The sequence below is a fragment of the Paroedura picta genome, chromosome 3 (assembly GCF_049243985.1).
Source record: "Paroedura picta isolate Pp20150507F chromosome 3, Ppicta_v3.0, whole genome shotgun sequence".
NCBI lineage: Eukaryota > Metazoa > Chordata > Lepidosauria > Squamata > Gekkonidae > Paroedura > Paroedura picta.
In genome coordinates, this window is record NC_135371.1 from 43,112,069 (window position 1) to 43,128,848 (window position 16,780).

Sequence of the window (16,780 nt, forward strand, 5' to 3'; positions counted from 1 at the left end):
AGAGATCTTTCATCACACAGCCTTTGGGTTGACTGGTTGCTCTAGAACAGCTGAAGAAACTTTCAGTTTCTAGATCCTTATTTAAAGCAATGAACCCCTTGAGAAGGATGACATTCCATAGCACACATGCAGAGACATCTGCAAATAAGAATTCCCTGTTCAACATGAAGGCTTAGACCATCTGTCTATTGTCCTACATTACCGTGAGCAGTTCCACAGGGATGGGCAATGGAAGCTTCTTGGCAAATCTGTCATTGAGCATTTTCACCAATATAATGCAAATGAACGCAATTAATGAAGTGACCAGGGTGCCAATGTTGGTCTCAGGCAATCGTTTGCAGATTTCCAGAAAAGTCTGCAGAGAAAGAACAAGGTGGGGGAAGTATCTATTCATGATGGAGCGTACTGGGATCACCCTCCCCTGAATCAGCCTTTCCCCCCTGTTTCTGGAAACTTCATCTGCTACAGTTCAAGATAGGCGCATGGCTATACTTAAAGTCATGCTAGACTTCGCAATATATTGCTAGTACTTTTTCTTGCCTATATATACGATTCTCAAGTCAGCAAGGCTCTTGGGAAACAGAAGCTGCACAGAACTGAAATGCTACTTGGGTATATTTCTGCACCATTTATATCCCAGCCTTTGCTTAAATTCTGCTGCTTGCTTTCTGATTTCAAAAGATTCACCTCTAGAGACAAGCAACTTTTGTTTGAGGGCCCCTACTCTCTGTTTGAAATTTCTGTGAAATGTATGACAAGCTTGTTTAGACATATGTGAATATCACACCTGGGAGAAAATTGTGGTCACAAGCATTGTCTCTGCCTCTGAATTAAGGACTTCAAATAGCACTCGTACACCCCACGCATTTGGCGTTCCCAGTTTTTCAGGGCTCTGACTGTGTACTGTAGTATAAGCTGTGTTCTCTTTTTCAGCTGAATATGCACAGGTCACAGGTGGGCCTTCAGCTGTGATTATGTTCCTCTCCCAACAATTCAAAACTTGTGCATATCTAAGAACACCTCTCTGCAAATGGTTACTGAAGGGAGGGAGGCAGAGGAACCATGAAAGGATGACAGTCTCCCATACCACCTCTTCTCTACATCTTGCCTAACTTACATCTTGCAGTTACTTACATAGATCATAGACAAGGGACCCGAATATTCTTCCAACTCAAACCCGACTATGTACTTCAGCTGGGAGATCAGCACCTGGACAGAAGCAGCAGTGGTGTAGCCTCGTACCAACGGTTCAGATAGGTAAATGGCTACAAAGCCAAACTGCAGCAGACCAAGAGCAACCTTAAAAAAAAGCCAATGCAACAGGGAATTTATTTTTGTAATATTTTATCAAAGAGAAAAGTGATATCTAAATAAATAGTGGTGGAGAAGCCAGGAGGGAGAACAGCAGAGTAACAACTAGTAGAGGGGGTATATAAATGCAATAAATAAAAAGGAAGGAAGGAAGGAAGGAAGGAAGGAAGGAAAGAAAGAAAGAAAGAAAGAAAGAAAGAAAGAAAGAAAGAAAGAAAGAAAGAAAGAAAGAAAGAAAGAAAGAAAGAAAGAAAGAAAGAAAGATCAAAGATTCATTAAAGGATGTTCCCCATAGGATTGTTGGGAAATGACGGATCTCAAAATATACAAGTATATAGTGCCTTGAGTGATAATATTAACAACAACAACAACAAAAACAGGGAACCTTGTGGGAAAATTCAGAAAGGATAAATAAACAAACCACAAAGAAACCTCAAATACAAAAAATATTATACATACTGAAAAAGAATACAATTAATTATAATAACAATATGCACACTCTAAAAACTATTCTCAAATACAAGGTATGCTGAATTTTCAAAGGATCATATGATATGTAAAAAAGTTGCTTGTATGCTTTGCAATTTGAACAACAATTTTTTGTATTTGAGGTTTCTTTGTGGTTCGTTTATTTATCCTTGAGAGATAATATGACTTGCCAGAGACCAAGGTCCCTTTTGTATGGTCACTTTAATCCACTTTGGTTTCTGAAGGAAAATGTTTTTTAAGGTTTCACATGTCTTGAGGATAAAACAATGTTCAATCAATCCAATTTATTTGTGGTCATAGACCAAAGATCACATTTTAACAAAAGGTCAACAGTTAAAAGAGTGACATCAACAGTTATAGATAAAATATTATCTAAAACAAAATAAAATTTATAATATTGACATATCCTTTTATATGTAGTTTTAGATAAACTTAGATAACCAAAGCCTCCTTTCATTGATAAGACTAGATTGTTACAAATTCAAATGGTTCCTTAGAGTTGGAGCTAATTTAATGAGGCTGGGTTTTTCACCTCAGGAACTATTGAAATTTGACAGGTGGCCCAAAAGAGGCGGGAGGACACTGAGAGACTATGTTATTCAAAGTCCCCCTTCTTTTTTGTCCAACTCTTTGGTCCCAGGCCAGCTCCTTACCTCACTTTTTTGAAAGGAAATAAGTTCCGCAGGGCCTTTATTCTGGCTAAATTTGCAATCTTGCTTTCAGGCATTATGGATGATAAGTACAATAGGATCCCACTCTCAGAGAGAATTTGCCCGTGCCCCCTTGGACAAATTGAGACCAGGAAGTAAGTTGTTTTCCATTGCCCTCTCCATAACCACAGCATAGGACTATTTTGCCACCATTAGACAAACTTTCAGGATGTCTGATAGAATATGTCTTGAAAAACTTTTGGATAATGAAAATTCTTCAATCTTGAGATGTATTGCAAAGTTTTGTGCTTCAGTATATATAGCTCGTAATTGGTCCAACGATCAAATTATAAGGATTTGTGGGTTTTAAATTAAATTCTGATTGTAGTTCTATTTCTATATATCAAAACACTGGTCTCCTACAGTCGACGAAACCCAAATCCAAAACCTGTTTTGATCTATTTTCTGTGTTTGTGTTCTTTATCCTTTAGGTGTGCAAAACCTTAAGAAAACCACACTTGTATACAGGCACCAAAGTAGATTTACAGAGTCCGTATGAATGGGACTGAAAACAGGAATCTATCCATAAGGAGATATCTGTACTCACTCTCATGTAACTGGCTCTCAAGTAGCAAAGAACAAACTTAACAAATTTAGAGAGCGCCTGCCAGTTGGAGCGGACAGAGGTGGGCAAAAGGAATGGTCAGAATCAATATCAGCTTCTTATATTCTGTCACATGATCTCTGAATTTGTTTCTGTGGAAATCATTTGTGGAAAAATGAATTTATACATCTCCAATATGAACTGGTGAGCTTGTAATCTTTCCCCAGATTAATTCATAAACAGGATCTAGGTTTGCTTGTCACTGATAATTTGCAGGCATCAGTTTATCATATCTGACATACATTCAGCCCGGACAATGTGCTTCACACCTCACTTGCATATTGATCTTCTGTGTTTCAGATCATAACTGCGGGGTGAACTTGGGCCAGCCACACATTCTCAGCTTAAACTGCCTCAGAGGGCTGTTGGAAAAACAAAAGTGGAGGAAAGAAGAACAATTTAAGCTGCCTTGGGCTGCCACTGGGGAGAAAGTGGCGTCACAGTGAGAGGTGGTATATAAATCAAATGAATGAATAAATAAAGGTGATGTATAAATGAAGAAATTAAGTAAACAAACAAACTGAGCTACAGAATATACGCTGCTGCCCATTGTGATCACTGGTGGGGCTGATGTGTGACAGTCTGCACAAGATCTGGAGCATAGGAGCCTTTCACTGTAAAGCAAAGGACTGTTCCAAAGTATTTTCTGATTCTGACTGTGCCTCATTATATTGAAGCCCCTGCAGCCCCTGTCACTTACTAAGCTCTACTGTACGGAAATGGCACAGTCTTTGAAACAGGGTATTCCATAATATTCCAGACTTGTAGTACAGAATTGATTTGTATATTGTTTTGTATTGTGGATGCCATTAAAGGTTTTGTATTGTATTGTAATATTCCAGAAGCATATTTTCTAAAGCAGATTCTAGTCCTCTGAAAAGTGTATCATGCTTTGGTCCTCACCTGAAATATGCCCACCAAGAAGGTCAGCGCAGCCACTAGCTCCACCCTGGCAGCATCCCTTAGGACATAATTGATTGTTTTATTTGTACCGTTGGTCATTTCCAAGTACTTGCTGCTTGGCTCCAGCGAATCCGTCACGCTCCCAATCATCACAGAGATGACTGCAAACGGGCCTGTGGGAAGGAGACAGATGCTTGAGTGGAGAGACTGAGTATGCGGTTGGCCTGGTATCTCCATGGGAAGCAGTTTTATTTGCTGTACTTTGCAGCTGGATTTGTTTATTCATACCTATCAGGAGCACTGGCGTGGCCTGAAAAGGTTATAGTTCATGGTAAAGGATCAAGTGGTTATCCAGTTTGGGGGCCAGAGGCAGAAGACCCCAGGATAATTCAGCCTTTAAATATAATTTGGAAAAGTGGACTAGGCCCCCCATAATAAATTGGAAGGGCGAATAAGCACACAAAGTGTGTCAAGAGGAGACTAAGCCATGTTACAATGAATTTGAGACGGTGGTCTCTAGTGCAGTGAATCTCCTAAGTAGTACAAGAATGCACAATCCACCCAGATCCCTTCTTTTCCCATCTCCTGCTCACCCACAGAGATGTGTCTAGATGTCCCAAAGAAGAAATACAGCAGGACAGGATAGAAGGATGAATACAAGCCAGTGACAGGAGGAAGCCCTGCCAGGAGCGCATAGGCCAAACCTAGACAAAATAAAGGTAGATGTTAGCATTCATTTGTCTATTCCAGCCTTTTTCATCCTTTTGACTGTGGAGGAACCCCCTGAAATAATTTTTCAGACTTCAAGAAGTCCCAGAGATGATGTCAGTTGGCCAGATCCCCTGCCATGCTCTAAAGTAGGGGTAGTCAAACTGCGGCCCTCCAGATGTCCATGGACAACAATTCCCATGAGCCCCTGCCAGCATTTGCCGCAGTTTGACTACTCCTGCTCTAAAGTCACACCATGCCCTTAGCCCTCCTTCCCCCCACCTTTACTACTACTATGGAGACTCTGCCCCATGTAGACCAGAAAAAAGAGTAGGTGAAGACAGTCCAGACCCCTCTCCCCCGTACCTTGTCACTTCAAAGCTTCTGAAGACCCCCTTTAGAACTCCCATGGACCCCTGGTTGGGAATCTCTGATCTAGTCATTTAGAATATCTATGGGCTACCTTTCCAGAGACTTGCTTGAGACAGCAAACAAACAAACCAATTCATAGAAGCAACAACCATAAAACCATCAATAGTAAAAGAAGCCTGAGGAACATAGACAGTGCTATTCTAAGCAGAGTTACACCTTTATAAGCCTGTTGACTTAAATGGATTTGCAAGGATGTGTGGCTGCTTAGGATTACACTCCCTAAAATGATATCCATGAACAGCCTGCAGGCCATAGAAACACACCATAAAAGCAGCTTAAAATAGATGGAACCTCTCAATGGTGGAGCAAAGTTCCACACAATGTGCCTGGACTCTTGAAAACCAGGAGCTGTTGCCAAGGACACAGAAAACCAACACCAGGATGCCTAATGCTGGGAAGAGGAATGTCACAGGTTGCTATTCAGATCAATCATTAATGGCTCAGACGAAGCTTCTCATGCTGATTACTAGAACTCTTGTAATGAAGGGGCCTAAAAGTACATGGGAAAGAATGAGTGAATCATTGCTAGAATCTGAATATATTTTCCTTTGTATCTTAAGGCCTTAAGAAGAGCCCTGCTGGATCAGACCCAGGGATGCCAGGTCCCTGCTGGTCACCGGAGGGGGATGGAGGAGTAGGGTTGCCAGATCTGGGTTGGGAAACACCTGGAGATTTGGGGATGGAGCCTAGGGAGGACAGGGACCTCAGTGGGGTACAGTGTCATAGAGTCCACCCTCCAAAGCAGCCATTTTTGTAGCCTGGAGAAAGTCGTAATTCCTGGGGATCCCCAGTTCCCACCTCGAGGCTGGTTTCCCTAATCAGACCAGTGGTCCATCCAGTCCAGCATCCTGTCTCACACAGTGGCCCAAGGGGGGGGGGTAACAAAATCCAACCCATGGGAAAAATCAGGTTTAGTGAGCAAGGTTAAAAGTTATGTCAATAGGGAAATCAAACATAGTACCCTTTAACAGTAAGAATGAAACATATTCTACAGTAAGCAGCACTATACAATACAAAATAGCTTCTCCATTGTTGAATCATCAATAAAACAATCTCTGCAATAATTGTATGGCACAATGATGTACTGTCTAGCAATATAACAAGTATTTCTCACTTAACGAGCTTATCAAAAACAGTGGCATACCTAGAATCATAGAATCATAGAATAATAGAGTTGAAAGGGACCTTATGGGTCATCTAGTCCAACCCCCTGCACTATGCAGGACACTCACCTCCCTATCCCTCATCTACTGTAACCTGCCACCCCTTTGCCTTCACAGAATCACCTAGCCTATTTGGCCTCTCATGATGGATTTTTAATACCCCCTCCCCTCCCCTCCCCTCCCCTCCCCTCCCCTCCCCTCCCCTCCCCTCCCCTCCCCTCCCCTCCCCTCCCCTCCCCTCCCCTCCCCTCCCCTCCCCTCCCCTCCCCTCCCCTCCTTCCTTCCTTCCTTCCTTCCTTCCTTCCTTCCTTCCTTCCTTCCTTCCTTCCTTCCTTCCTTCCTTCACCATCAAGTCACAGCTGCCATATGGCAATCCCACTGGGTTTTCCAGGCAAGAGACATTTGGAGTTGGTTTGCCATTGCCTGCTTCCATGTTGGCCGGCTTAGCTCCTGAGATCTGATGAGATCATACAAGGCTAGTACTATGACTTCAGAGGGGGAATTGGGTCTCACAAACTGCTGGCCTTGCTTCTCTCATTGGGAGGGGATGATCTATTGCAACCACAGTCACACATCTAACGTCTGACACATCCCCAGCGCTGCTGAGAGTCACCATGGGCCCCCAGACCAAGATTCCCTCTGAACACTCTTCACCAAGCAGAATTTGGATGAGAAGGTCTTGAGACCAAGAAGTGAAAATAAAGGGGGGCGGGGGGAGAGACACAGAAAAATTAGGTGAAGGGAGACAGAAATGAACAAGAAAGGTGTGAAAAATGAGGGAGAGAAATTAAGAGAGGGAATGGTTGTTTTATCTTGCTGCAACACCCTAACTACTCCTTTGCAAGATCTGTCTGAGCTGTGTGCAAGGAGAAAGGCTAGACTGTTGAAGAAAAATGACGTATAGGCTGGCTATTACTGAGCAGCTCTCAGCCTGGTTTTGGCTCCTTTGTGCGATGTGTCAAACAAATTCTGTTCAGCAAGTGTTGGAGATATAGAAGCCTGTCTAGCCCAGTGGTTCTCAACCTGGGGGTCAGGACCCCTTAAGAGGTCGAATTACCCTTTCACAGGGGTCACAGCAGGGCAAGCAGCGCTCCCGGCGGTGTGGGGGAGGGCGAGGTGTTGCGGAGGCCACGGCCGGGCCGTGGCAGTTTGCGGCAGCAGGGCGCGTTCCGAGGCAGCGGCCGTCCAGGCCGGGTCGGAGCGAGGAAATGGCAGCGAGCGGGGGCAGGTAGGGAATCTGGAAGGGGGGCGATTCAGGAGGCGCTTTGCGCCTCCCGATTGGTCAGTCCGCGGCCCAATCGGCAGGCGCGAAGCGCCCTCCAAGTGTCAGTCCGGAGGAAGGGGCCTATGGGCACCCTTCCTCATCACAGACAATGGATCTTCACACCATTGACCAGTTTTGGTTTAATTTCTGTGAAAAAAGCTTACATAATTTTATGGTTGGGGGTCACCATAACATAAAAGGGTCACAGCATTAGGAAGGTTGAGAACCACTGATCTACCCAATCCTAGATTAAGATGAGGAGCTGATCCTAGAGGGCTTTTTGCTATGCTGAGCATCCCTGAGCCCAGTGGGTGCAGACAGAACCAGTTTACATATAAGAGGAAGACCTTGGACTGGACTCAGCGTGAGGTGGGCTTGAATCAGCCTTCAGATGACTTCCTAAGGCTCTATTGGGGGTGGGCCACTCTCCCCTGTGCCCCCTGGTAATCTCTCAAATTCTCATCATCACTACCAGAAGATGCTCTGTCTGACCTTAGTAGAAATTGCTTCGTGGCGCCCCTATCAAGTAGCACTCAGGGCACATGCCATACCGGCCATATCTAGGTTATGCCACTGATCAAGAACAACTAACATGTGCATTACATAACAGGTTAACTCAGAGCTATATAAATATGTTTTGGATTTTGCCTTCTTCAGTGATATGAATGTGCTACAAGTCATAATATTACACAAGATAAAAATTGTGATTAAGTACAAATGACACCAAGGAGAGAAGGCAGCATGGTAGAGCCTGATCATACTCCATCTTAGAAGCTAAACACAGTCAGGACTTGGGAGACTCTGCAGGGGAAAACACCTCTACTTCTCACTTGCCTTGAAATCCCCTTGCCTGAGTCATCATGTACGTACTATGTGACAATCCTGCAACCTACTCTCAATCTGAAATGTTATTGTGTTCCCACCAATATTACCATAAGTAACTACAGCATTGTCCCTTTGAATTGAATTGTCCTAAAGTGGAAGCTCACCAGCTCCTGTTGGCTTGTCTCAGGAATTAGTTTAAAAGCTGCTCTACTACCTCTTTGACATTAAGGACCAGCAGTGTGGTCTCCTTTTGGTTCAAGTGAAGCCCAGGTTCAACTTGTCCCAGAAGGCTCCCTAGAGCCTAAACATTTCCAGCACCATTTTCTCATCCATGTGTTGAGACCACTAATTTGTTTTTGTCTAGCGAGCCCCGCGGGCAGAACTGGCAGCAATTCTGAGGATACTTCTTTTGAGGGCCTGGTTTTAACGTGTTGCATAGTAACCCAAACCTTTCCTCCAGGATCACATAACTACATATCCCAATGTCATTGGTGCCAACACATCCCTCAATCTTACATTAAAAAATTAAAAATGAAAATCTGAAGAAGGAGCTGATGTTCTCCTTGAAAGTGCTATGAATAGGATTCCAGGTAGCTTACCCTGGGGAAGGTGCATAATTCCCACGCTGAATCCTGAGATTATGTCCTTCAATAGCCATTCCTTGACTGGGTATCGTGGTAACCAAGCCAAGATGGGGAGCAGCTGAAACAGCAAGGACTTTGCTGCTGAACCTGAGCATCTGGAAAAGAGTTGAGGAGAGGCAAGTACAGGAGTGAGATGGGTTTTCTACTTGCACTGTTTTCTGAGGAGGCAGGACTATGGAGGAATGGAGAACTGGCTCTGACATTAGAAATACCACTTGGGATTCTGTGAAAGTCCGATCCTAGACATATAAAGTCAATGTGCTGTAGGTAATAGTACTGGAATAGGATCTGGGAGACAGGATTGCCAGCTCCAAGGTGGGAGAGTCCTGGAGGTAGAGCTGGAGAGAGGGGAAGAGTTTGGGAGTAGAGGGTTGCCATACAGTCCATCTCCTGAAGTGGCCATTCTTTCCAGGAGAACGAATCTCTGTAGTTTGGTAGCCAGTTGCATTTCTGGGAGACTTCCAGTCCCCACCTGGAGGCTGGCAACCCTGCTGGGAAACTTGGGTTCAAATCTTCAGGCTGCCATGATTCTCCCTGCTTTACCTTGATAGCCTCTCACACTAACCTCACGGGACCTTAGTAAGGATAAAATAAAAAAGAAAGGCCCCCCCCCAAAGCAACAAAGAGGAGGGGCAAGATAAAAATGTGATTAACAAGAATAACTCTCATTGAACGGTCTGTTGGATTTCTTGGTTAAGTTGCAGAAGAAGCACCAAATGGCACGGCTGCAAGACCATTTGAGTGTTCTGCTTGTCCAGTAATTGAAGAGGAGCTGATCGGCTGACCATTAGTTGACTACATTGGCTATGACCTTTCTGCCCCCCTCCCCTGGATTTGGATGGAGACTTTGACTTTCCAACTGGCATTTTGCAGGTAAAAAGCTATCTTTAGTGAAAGCGCAGGGGGATATGTTGTGCTGTTAGGTTTTTAGGGCAGGTGTTTGGTATTTGTAGCTACTTTATGTCCCTGCTTGTAGTAGTTCACTCTCTGTCTGAATAACTTTCCCAACCCTTTTGGGCTGCAATTCAGTGTGAAAGAATGGATAAAAGTAAAAGTAATGAATAAAATTGAGTAAAAGTAATAGATAAAAATAACACAGCAGCATTCTGCAAATAACAGAATAATAGCACAAAAAACAGGTTAGACTAATTCTTGGGAATTTTTCTTCCACCAGCAGAATTTGGCATGCTGCTTCAAGTGACCTCACTGTGAGTTAAGGAAGAAGTATGCACAAATTGCCAGTTGTGGGAAACGGATCTAGCAATTCATATGTTGGGAACAAATGTCCCATAATTAACAGCACAATCCTAAAGCCATCTGTAAATCAGATTAGCGTGACAAATCACATGACAGCTTCACCCAGAGATACAGCAGTGTTATTAGAGAGTGATACATAAGGTGGTACATAGGTAGATGCTGCACTGTTGTAAATTTGCTCTGGTCTAATGGTGTCTTTGTAGGGATCAGAAATGGCACTTGTAAAGGGTGCCTGTTGCACCTGAGCAGGAGCAGGGCTTAGTATCGAAAGCCCCATCAGTCTAAGTCCCATCCCCAGTGCTGGCGTAACATTACAGCAGCAAAAATTGTAGCCTCTGACAATCATGGAAGGATGGTATGTTTAGGACAGAACATGCAGAGGGAATCAGTCCTCATATATGTCAGGCTCATCTTTTAGGGGAGATAAGTGTGTGTGTGTTGGGGGGGGGATCACTGTAGGCACTGGAACCCTGTTGTGGTAACCCACGTTTGCTGAGAGCCAGCAACCAGATACCCCTCTGCTGCATCTGCTGATAGACTCCATCTCTTATGCTTCCAGTTATCATCCATGTGTGTGTGAGGTCATCAAAGAGAGAGCAGGATCCACCAATGGACACTACCAACACCACACCTGAATTGAGCTCATGAGAGAACCCGCTGCCCTGGGTTGCCAAATCCAGTTAGGGGATTCCTGGAGATATAGGAATGGTGCCTAGGGAGTGTGGGGTTTGGGAAAGGGGGGGGGGCTTCAGTGTGGTATAATGCCATAGAGGACACACTTCGAAGTAACCCTTTCTCCGGGGGAACTGATCTCTGTCATCCTGCAATCAGCTGTAACTCCAGGAGATCTCCAGACCCCACCTGGAGGTTGGCAAGCCTCCAAGGAATCCCAGTTGTTTATGATTTTGCTATCAACCTTTTTGAAAGGTCAATCTTTGGCTGAAAGTGAGGTAAAAATATAACTAACAAAAGCATACAAACAAACAAATGCTTGGTTTAGAGGAGTGGGTGTGGAAATATCTTGCCACCAATCCAGCCTGTTGAAGCCTGAGGCCATCAGACAGGCCCCCATCAGATCATCATTCCTCTCATTACCCTCTTTTCTTCTTTGCACTGCTCACAAGGACTTAAGAGGGCTAGACCTTCAAAGGGTTTCCCAGCCTCCCCAAACCAGCTCCTAGATTGAACTGTAGAAACCCCCAGACCTTTTCTTCTGAATCCTGGTACAGATGGAGGGCGATGGGGCACGGTTTCTCAGGCCCAGCTTCTCTAATTCAGCCTCACTCAGCACACTGAGCTCATCCCGAGGGTGCAACTGAGGCTCATTTTTCTCCATTTCCTGGTCAGTCTGGTTTTAGGGCTGGAAGAGGAAAGGATTTGAGGACCATCAACATCTGCTGCCCTTTTAAGAATGTTTAATTGTTTAATTCTAGGAGTCTGCCAGACATTTTAAAAAAGATCCTAAGGAAAATAAGCATTTCAATAACAGAAGTCTAGTCAACCCCACCAGCAACAGTTGTGAAGCTAAGAACTCACATCTTGGGGGGGGGGGCTTTCTGGGCCAGTCTTGGAGTTCAGTTAAGGGGTGCTTATAAGAGAAGGGTGAGTAGCATAATATCATACCCCCTTCTTGCACGAACTTAGATTTTTCTTTCCACTTAAGACAGTAACAACTGGATGCCATCTAAAGGCAGACTTGGCATCACACTGGATAATGCACTTTCAGTGTCCTTTTGCCGCTGGATTTTCCTGTGCAGAACAGGAAAATCTACTTCAAAAGTGCATCGAAAGCACATTATCTAGCATGTGCAAAATGGGCCAAGGAGACAAAGGGAAGGGAAAAACCTGAAGTGCACAAAACTGAACAATTGTTGAAAAGATCATGGGCATCTGAAGACACAGACCAGGAGAATCACATTGGAGATGTGTTGTCTGGGCATACAGGAGCATCCGTAACAATCCCGCACCCCCTACCTAGACACGAAGGTAGTTCTGGAATGGTAGTATTCTCTCTGTGTGAGAGAACAGAATACCTGTCTCTGATGCCATTTAGTCTGCCTCTTGGGAAGGGCCAGGCTGGTGTGGGTGGAATCCTGTGTGCACGAGAGGATCCAGCCTAGTGACTGTAAAATATTACTTGTGTCTGAGAGAATTAAAGAACATTCAGACCATAGTCTAAATCCTTAACTAGCTTAAATTTATGTGTCTCGGTCAGGTTTATCCTTTGTCTACCTTGAGACTTCTGCTGCTGATCTGTCCTGTGAAAACAGCCTGTAAATAAATAAATCTCCTGTGTTGTTTATATATCAATCCTGCCTCAGTGACCTACGTATTCTGTTTGCGCACTACAGAACTTACCTTACGACAGTGAACTAATTCCTATCCACTTAAAAAGGGGAAACTATGCAGTTTAGAACAAACCTGATCTCCCCAAATCAAAGGAGGCTGTGCGACTGCATCCCATTTGTTATCAGAAAGGCCTGTCGCAGTCACCCTCAAATGTTATGGTTTTATTGTGCCCATGAGCATGCCTTATAACATTGGTCCATATAGCTCAGCAGTCAGTATCGTTTTGTGACAGGCTTTCCAGGACCTCAGCTGAATTAAGCTTTTCCTGAGACCCAAAATGTCCCCACTCCCATGTCTCCCATCTATTGTACACCATCCTTCCCACTTTCCAAGCCTCCCCTTTGTACGTTTCCCACCCCAATGATCCCACTTGCGTATTTCTCCCCCTCCCTGTCATAGGCTTTCATCTTTTCTCCCCATGCATTTTCCCACCCTTTTGGTAGGCCATTTATGGGGGAGGGATTTACATAATACACACATGTGCAGACATTTTATTATTTTTATGCAAATCAGAGAATTACTCCAAGTTTGTAGAAACACTTACCTATCTATACCGGAGTAGTCGTCCACACAGATTGTTTTTGAGGGGCAGGGTTGTACATAAGAAAGCCAACACTGGAATTTGATATATGGTTGAAAATCTCTGTAATGTAAAGACATTGTAAATTCTAATACAACATGACTCATGGTTCAGCAGACTGTTAATAAAAAATGTTGGTTTTAAAATTTCAGCACTGCATGCTAGGCATCCTTAACATCTGTCTTATGTATTAAGATCCAGAAAACATGAAGAGAAGGAACAATAGGCTTGCTAGGACCATCTGTAAATTGGTACTAATGTCATGAAAAACACATTTAAATTATAAATATTATATTATGTTAATTTTATATAAATTAATATGCTGCTGGTGATATTAACTTCTCTCTCATGACATGGGAAACAATATTTACATTTTGTGTGTGTGTGTGTGTGTGTATAGTCCTTCAGAGCAGAAATATGTAAGATTCTTATTTATTTACAAAAATTATAATCTGCCTTTCTGCCCTTACAAGGGCTGCCAAGGAGACTAACAATTTTAAAACATATAAAATAAAACACATTATAAAATCATGAAAATATACCCCATCCCAAACATACCTCATCAAAACAAGTTTTTAAAGAGTTTTTTTTAACAGAGTTAAAATACATATAAAACAGTTAAAACACATGCAAATATATATATATATACTTTGGTTAGGGAGAAGGGCTTACTGAGGGAACAAGAAAAAGCCTTCACCCATTGGCAGAAGACAGCAAAAGAAGGGGGCAGATGAATCTCCCAGGCAAGAAAGCTTCAAGATTTTGGTGCTGTGACAGAAGAGGCCATCTGTTACCCACCGAATCTCAGAAGGCACCTGATGCAGGGCCTCCCAAGTGGACCATAACAGCTGGACAGCCTCATAAGTGATCAGGCAGGTCCAGGAAGGATTTGCTATTCCCTCTCCATATAGCGACAGACCTGAATTTGCTGGCAGATGTATACTGGACAGGGAGCAGATCTTAATCCTAAATCTTTAACAGGAGTGTAGCAGAGTGACAGATATGACTCTGTCCCATTCATGCTTCATATTTTACGGCTATACTAAAAACAATTTTGGAGAAAACACACAAACGGCAGCAAATTCTGCCTCATGTCTTTCCTCATTCTCATTGTACACAGCAACGTTTGGGGTTTTTTCCCCCTCAGGGAAAATTTCCCTTCTAAGAGGAATGCCAGAAATGAAACGCTTACCTGAGGTAAAGTGCACGGCTGCTGCATTGGCAGTGTGGGCTGCTGGACAGCTTTACAACAGCGTGTGCTCCCCTTTGCTCACTATTAATACCTGACGGTGATCTTTGAGACGCCACTCCCTCCTTGCCTCCTTTGCAGACAAGTCACTGAGTTGCCAAGGGGGCAATCTCTGGAAGCTGACTAGCTACTCAAGCTAGTAAGGTGTTTGGCTGCTTCGTATGGAAAGACAATAAATGGCATGTCAGAAACTTGGCAGAACGATTCGAACCAACTGGTCATTGTTATCCTTGGATCTAAGGTCTATAGAAAGAACAAGGGAAGTTCATCAGCTGCAAGAAGGGGGAAATATGAGGAATGAATGGGGTTGCTCGATGGGTGGAAGAAGGCGTAGAGCCCCAACAAAACCGGCAAAACTTAACAGGAACAAATCCTTCCACAAAGTAAGGGCAAGCTGGAATTGGATGAAATGTTCCCCTGATATGTTCTTCTTCTTTTTTTTTTAACCAAATGCAGCTGCTGAGGCCACAGTGTGCAGTTACTGACTTGCCTGGAGGGAAAGGAACTTTTAAACCCTCCCTCTCCAAGAGCTATTATCCTGAAACAATCCGTGCCTAACCCTAGAAGAATTATATGGAGACCCATATACCAGAATTTATGTTTCTATCGCACAGAGGCTACCGAAATTATTTCATTCTTAGAGAAAAATATAGTGCCTGGTCTGGGGGCAATTTTTAGCAGGAACACCTCTGGATAGAAAAAAAAAGTTAGCTCCTTTCTGCTTTCCACGTAGATCTTTTGGTAAAGTCTGAAGCACTTGCAGTAAAAAGAAAACAGGTAGGGATATATCGGACTGAGTATCACATGCAGTTTGACTTTCATTGAGAGTGGAAATCCCATACCCCAGAATGGCTGACTCAAAGTCTGGTGGTGCTTTTGAGATAGAAAGAAACAACACAAAACAGGGAGGCAACCAAAGTAGAATAATGTCCTGAAGTGTGATTTCATTGCCTTCACATGCCTGGGAAAATGTGTTTTCAGGTCGTAACAAAAAACAATAAACTTAAGATACGATAAAGGACTAAGTCTTAGAACAGCTAGTTTTAAAGCTGACCAGAGAAGGGTGACCCTTAACCTTCTTACACAGTGTCCAGAATTTGCTGTGAGTTGTCAGTCAAACCACTTTTTTTTTGGGGGGGGGGAACATCAGAATGGGGAAATTCTGTAAAGAGGTTATGGAACTATTATTATGAAGTGGTGAAAAGATTTTTAGAGGAAAATAGAAAGCTGGTGGAGAAATCAAACATGGCTTTCACTGAGGAATACGTTAGTGTGATACAGATGCTCCAGAGTCATTAGAAACTAATCAGCAGCTTGTTTACAAAATTTATATCCTGCCTTTCTGCCCTCATCAGAGCCACCAAGCTGGCTAACGAATTAAAAACAGATAATAAAAAACACATGTTAAAAACCGTTAAAAAACAAAGGAAAACACTGAGATGAAATGCACATACCATAAAACACACATCTATAAAAGCAGTAATTAAACTATAGCAACAAGAGTGGAGCAAATGGAAAGTAGAGATAATGGAACCTTTTTGAAGGAAAACCTACCACTTTTTACTGTTTGCTCTGTATTATACACGAATGCACAATCACTGAGGACCTGAGTTTCATTTACTCCAAGCACTGATGATACCATTTTACCTCTCCAGCGGGAAAGCAGCTTTCAACACAAAATCTAAATAAACAAACAGTCAAAAAAGAAAAGAAAAAGAGTGGGATTGTCTGTCAGCAGACCTTCCTCCTAGCTACACAGTAAGAGCCAAAGCTTCAGACTTCTAGCCCCGCTCAAGCCTAAGCATGTGAAGGAATTTGGGGGGGGGGTCATTTGCAAGGACCTTCTGCAGGTGTCTTGGCGTTCCAGTTCCCTCATCTTCTTAACTACTCCAGACCTATCTTCTGCTTCCTCTCTCTGCATTTTACCTCCCTCTTTAATGTGTAGGTAGATTAGGGCCAGATCCAGATTTTGGGGGCTCTGAGTAGAAGACACCAGATCTCCACCCTGCTTGCCCACTGTCAGGCTCCTCTTCTTGCCCATCTTTTCCCCACTTTCCCCCACTTATTTGTGCCTCGTTCACTTGCCTACTTGCAAGTTCTCCAATTGCCTGCAGACACAGCTGCCCACATGTCCTTTCCTCAAAGGTACTGGAAGGAAGCCAAGCACCGTCTGCATGCCTTCCCCAACAGCAGCAGGCAGCAGGCAGCAGATGCAGCTTAGAACTCATTGACAAAACTCTCACAAGCAGGCAGGGGAAGGACATGAGTGCAAGCATCAGAAGAGATGTGTGG

The 16,780-nt window shown here is 43.5% G+C and overlaps 1 protein-coding gene across 1 annotated transcript in view; it reads right to left on the reverse strand.

The window, feature by feature from the left end:
• Window positions 1–14,658, reverse strand: part of SLC26A6 (solute carrier family 26 member 6) — a 39,097-nt gene extending 24,439 nt beyond the window's left edge. The window contains exons 1-8 of the mRNA XM_077325431.1: window positions 14,432–14,658; window positions 13,204–13,302; window positions 11,516–11,670; window positions 9,009–9,148; window positions 4,611–4,721; window positions 4,018–4,190; window positions 1,135–1,299; window positions 203–355 (exon numbers count right to left, since the gene is read on the reverse strand). Of these exons, the coding sequence (XP_077181546.1) occupies window positions 203–355; window positions 1,135–1,299; window positions 4,018–4,190; window positions 4,611–4,721; window positions 9,009–9,148; window positions 11,516–11,646 (873 nt within the window). The 5' untranslated portion in view covers window positions 11,647–11,670; window positions 13,204–13,302; window positions 14,432–14,658. The remainder of the gene's footprint in view (window positions 1–202; window positions 356–1,134; window positions 1,300–4,017; window positions 4,191–4,610; window positions 4,722–9,008; window positions 9,149–11,515; window positions 11,671–13,203; window positions 13,303–14,431) is intronic.
• Between the last annotated feature and the right edge of the window lie 2,122 nt (window positions 14,659–16,780).